General features: G+C 54.6%; 1 protein-coding gene across 1 annotated transcript; it reads left to right on the top strand.

The window, feature by feature from the left end:
* Positions 1-1,678: 1,678 nt before the first annotated feature.
* On the top strand, positions 1,679-2,682 carry LOC112894950. Its single transcript, XM_025962803.1, has 2 exons — positions 1,679-2,014; positions 2,147-2,682. Exons 1-2 carry the CDS (start codon positions 1,820-1,822, stop codon positions 2,501-2,503), a joined length of 552 nt encoding a protein of 183 aa, XP_025818588.1. The 5' UTR covers positions 1,679-1,819; the 3' UTR covers positions 2,504-2,682.
* Positions 2,683-4,733: the final 2,051 nt, after the last annotated feature.

The following is a 4,733-nucleotide window of genomic DNA, read 5'->3' as shown; positions in this document are numbered from 1 at the left end:
ACCTGCAGGGGCCACGAGCCCACGAGGAGCACGAGATCCAGCTAGGGCGCTGCCGCGCCACATGGGGCGGGCCGGAGAGCGCGGCTCCGCACGACCTAGCGAGGGCCGCCACGCAGCTTGGAGATGGATAGCGAGCGGCCCGGTGAGGAGCAGCGCGACTCTTGCCGGCCTGGGGCCTGCGATGGATGGCCTCAGAGATAGAGAAGCGCTGACAGGCCGCGACCGGCCACAGGGCTGCACCGGTGGTGAAGATCCAGCAAGGCGGCGTCTCCAGCGATGACGGCGGCTTGTGTGTCTCCGGCGACGGCGGGTAGCATGCGCGTCTCCGGCGACAGCGGCATCTCTGGTGACGATGGCGTCTCCGGCAGCGTGCGCGTCTCCGGCGACGGCAGGTCTGCAGCGACAGCGGCGGCTTCCGAGTCTTCTGCGGCGTGCGCGTATCCAGTGACAGCAGCGTCTCCGGTGACAGTGGCGTGCGCGTTCCCACAGGAGCTGTGATCTCGGCGGAGGCAACAAGAGAAGTCGAGGAGTCACGTTTGGGTTCAAATTCAACTTGAGGAGCGGAGGAGTTGGATGGGGGCGTGCGCGCGCCATGGGTTCAATTTCAACTTGAGGAGCGGAGTCGGATGGGGGCGTGCGCGCGTCAGGGGGTTGGCGTGCGTGCGTTGGGAGTCTTGGCTGATGCGTGATCCAAATAACATGGGCCTTTGGATTTGAGTGAAGAAGGAGAGAGAAGATATGAGAAGAAATCTGGACATTTTATCTTAATATTGCTAGTTTCCTGGCTACACAAATTTTGTGGAAGAAGAGAAATGCATCTCAGCAATCGATACAAGATGGGTGGATGTAGCAAAGAATGAACTGGTGCATTTATAGGGTTAGAGAAGAATGAGATGTGAGCGACAAGTTTTGTTAGACCAATATGCGCAACCACGGACAGGGGATCTCGCTGTTTCAGTCCTTGCGTGTGCAAAGTGATGATGGCGCTTAGCGCCTCTTCCTCCCACCAACAGGATTACATGACTGTCCTGTCATCTTCTACTTACTCGTCAGTGCAGAGATATGACCTCCAGACGCCATCAAGGCTGACACCTTCCTGGTCTGGCATGATCGCGCAACACCCGGTCCCACCCAGAGGCACCACGTGATTGTTACGGTACTTCTGCCCAGGCCGGTTAACATTACTTGATACCGCGTTGTTTTAAATTTATTTACAGCAGATGAAAATATAGTTTAGTACTCTGTATTTTTTGATAGAATTAGGAGATTGACACAAAGGACGTGGGAAAAAACTGAAAATAAAAAGTAAATGAACCACTCTTTTATTTACAAAAAAAACACACTAGATAACTCTTTGCAAAACAATGCAATGAGGAGTTATGTAGATGGCAGAATGCTGTCGCCTAAAATCAAGGAAATTTTCGGAATTATTCATGACTTACAGAAGAAAGTGTGTTTTCTCACGTTCCAAACAAAACAACCATTGTGTGTGCCCCTGCACCGCGCTACAGCTCCATGAACCTCTCCATGCAATGCAAGAGATGCGTCCTGAAACAGGAGACGTTTCTTGGTTGGCTCATCCCTGAGCCGACACCACCAACCAAAAGCTGACACCTGCTCGTCCCCACATGCGTCTGCGCTGCGCAACCACCCTCCAGGGCCCACCAGAGCGGCAGGCAACTGCGGACGAAGCTTGTTCCGATTTGCCAAGCCCAGTTGGACAGTTCACAGTTGGTCCTCCCGTCACATCTACGGCAGTGCATAACGCAACGCTAGCACTCCACCACCCACACCGCGCCGCCGCGGCACTTCGTTCTCCATGGCCGCGGAGCACCCGCTAGCGCTGTCTCTGGCCGGCGGCAGAACCAAGGGGTCGCCAGCAGGGACGACGACGGTGGCGTTGGCGCCGCCGGAGCAGCGGCAGGCGATGGTGGAGATCGAGCGCGCGCGCCGCCGGCACATGTCCAGGCTCTACGCCGAACTCGGCGCACTGCTCCCTGACCTGCCCCCTCGGGTCTGTCCATGTCCGCGTGATTCTTTCGCGCCGATTCCTCCATTTATTTTTGTCCCCCTCCCCCTTCGTTCGTTCTTGGCCATGACCATGGTCTCACGGGCGCCACGCCGCGTGGCCGGCGACGGCGTGCAGGCGCCCAAGGCGAGGATACTGGAGGAGGCGATCGCGTACGTGGGCGCGCTGCGGGGCACGGTCGCGAAGCTCGAGGCGCCCGGCGCGGTCGAGGGGGCAGGGCGGCGGACCGCCGCCGTCGCTGCCGAGGTGCTCGCGGCTGAGAAGGCGTCGTGCTTCGCCGCCAGGCTACCCGCGGCGCGGCGGCCGGGCGCGTTGACGCGCGTGCTGGAGGTGTTCCGCCGGTATGGGGTGCCCGTCCTCGCAGCCACGGTGACCAGCAACGCCGGGGAGGCCGCGGTCACGGTCACCACGGGGGCAGTGGCGCCGAGCGTCGTGGAGGGGATCAAGGCAGATATCAGCAGAAGCATTGCGTGATTGGCTAATTTCCTATTTTACACAGGTCTTTTCTCTTAGTGTCATGGATCGATGGATGCATCTGCACCATATACCTGTCTCGATCTGTCTAGAATAGACTGCATCTTTCAAAGAAAAGTTTTGAGAAAGAAAGCCTCCTCAAGTTCAATTTTGCGAGAATACCGTGGTTGTAGCATCCTATCCTTCAGCAATCACCTTGAGTTTCAAGCTCTTTTTTAGCATGTGTTTGATTTGGTGATGATTTAGATCTATCTCTATTTTTTAGATTGGGAGCAACCCATATAGTGTTTGGTTAAAAGGATGAATCAATCTAATTCTTTGTTAGGTTAGAGGGATGGCAGGGAAGCTAATTTCACACCTTTACTAACAGCCATCCGCGGGCCCCACCTGTCATTTTTTTTTCGCTCATCCCCTTCCTCTGGCTCTCTGCCCCGCACCGACCGCCGTCGAGCAGCCGCGCTGCCTCGCGCTTGCTCGCCCCTGCCGGTCTCGCCACGTGCCGCCGCTACTGCTGGCCGCGCACCCTCGCAGCCGCAGGCGGTGGCGCCGCCCAACCACGATTCTCAAGCCCAGCGACCCACCTCCAGAGTGGCGACGCACTCGAAGCTCGCGGTGGCCAGAAGCTAATCAGCGGAATTGATTCGGAATCAATCAATCAAGCAAGCGAGCCGGCGGAATCAAGCAAGCAAGCAAGCTAATTGGCGGAATCAATCAAGCAAGCAAGCGAGGACGGGGCCGGCGCCGGCGGGGTTCCAGGCGAGCACCCACACGCGAGCTCTTGCTGGCCGCGCCGCCGCTCGCTCCTCCGCCTGGGCAGGCCGTGGCGGCCCGAGCTCGCCCCGCCCCGTCCGACCCGGCCGCCCGACGCTGCGCCGCCGGACTCCAGCCTCGCATCGCGTGTCGCGCCGCCGCGGGCCTCGGTTCACCCCGCGCAGGCCGGCCCCCGCTCGTTCTCGCGCTGGCCCGAGAGACAGAACGGCGACGGCGTCAAAGTGTGTTAGGGACGGTCTGCTCAATTTGCCCGGGCCAATTCGACAGTACGTGAGGGGAATATCAACCCACCTCGTTTCCAAACCAAATATTTTAAAAAATAGTTCGACACAACCCAATCCACTTGAATCCTTAAACTAAACATATGTTAGAAGTAAAACCAAACACATGCTTAGATAATGGAAGTTCTGGTATTAACCTCTTGGAACCAAGAGAAATCAGTCAAACGCTAGTGCTACAAGAGCACAAGAGGCACATGAAAATGTACGATACTATAACAATCCAATTCTAAAGATAAAAGGCCATTCATAAGACGCGAAGAATAGCCGTCCAGACATCTCAAGAGAGCGACATGCATGGACCAGCAGCCCCTTCTGGTCATTACTTCATTGCATTAGTGTTCAAAACTGGAGCCAGTACGTCCTTCTGAACAGGACATGCAAAAGGTTTTTGGTTTTTATTCGTTAAACACCACTTCTTTACTTGTGAGCCATATTGAACAAAAGACAGCAACAACCCATGTCAACTAATACAAATTATGTTTTGTCTCCCCAATTTCTTCTTTTGAGTGCTTGTCTCTCCCCAATTCGACCAGTTATTGAAGGGGTCATCAACATTCAAAGGTGTGACGATCCCAAACATGATATGGATGTCGCTCTACACGAACTTGGTATAACTACATGCAAGGAAAAGATGTTAGGTGGTTTCTAATTTACTACGAAAGCAGCGAACTCTAACTCCCAACTACCCTACTAAGCAACAAAGTCAAGTGAAGAGTTCATTTTTTGTGTCTCGTGATTTCTGGCGCGTGTGTGCATCTATTTATAGTGTTAAGTGTTGATGCTCGTTAAATACCAAATTCGACCGTCAATTCGATCGGAAAAATCATAACAGCTAGCACTTTTTGCATATATATTTATTGAGAATAATATCATTTCCATATGCCCCTAAAAAATAGTCCTATGTAGGGATTTGAGCAGAAAGAAAGAAGAAAGACACCCTTGGTGGCAAGGAGCAAAACACCGACGAATCAGCTCACGCCACCTCAACCTTCCATGGATCAAAGGGCACACAAACTACCCCAAACCGACATAGAACTTCCAGGGCACCGAATAGGGACCAGAGGGCCCACTTACCAGCCACCTTGCCAAAGGCGGTTAGGGTAGTTGAGTTGAACCAGCCCTGGGCCGCCTCACTTCTGCTTGCACGTGGCATCTCCTGTGCTCTTCCCAAAGGCGGT

Source organism: Panicum hallii, chromosome 5 (genome assembly GCF_002211085.1).
Source record: "Panicum hallii strain FIL2 chromosome 5, PHallii_v3.1, whole genome shotgun sequence".
NCBI classification, from domain to species: Eukaryota; Viridiplantae; Streptophyta; class Magnoliopsida; order Poales; family Poaceae; genus Panicum; species Panicum hallii.
This window is presented reverse-complemented; position numbering and strand designations above follow the sequence as displayed.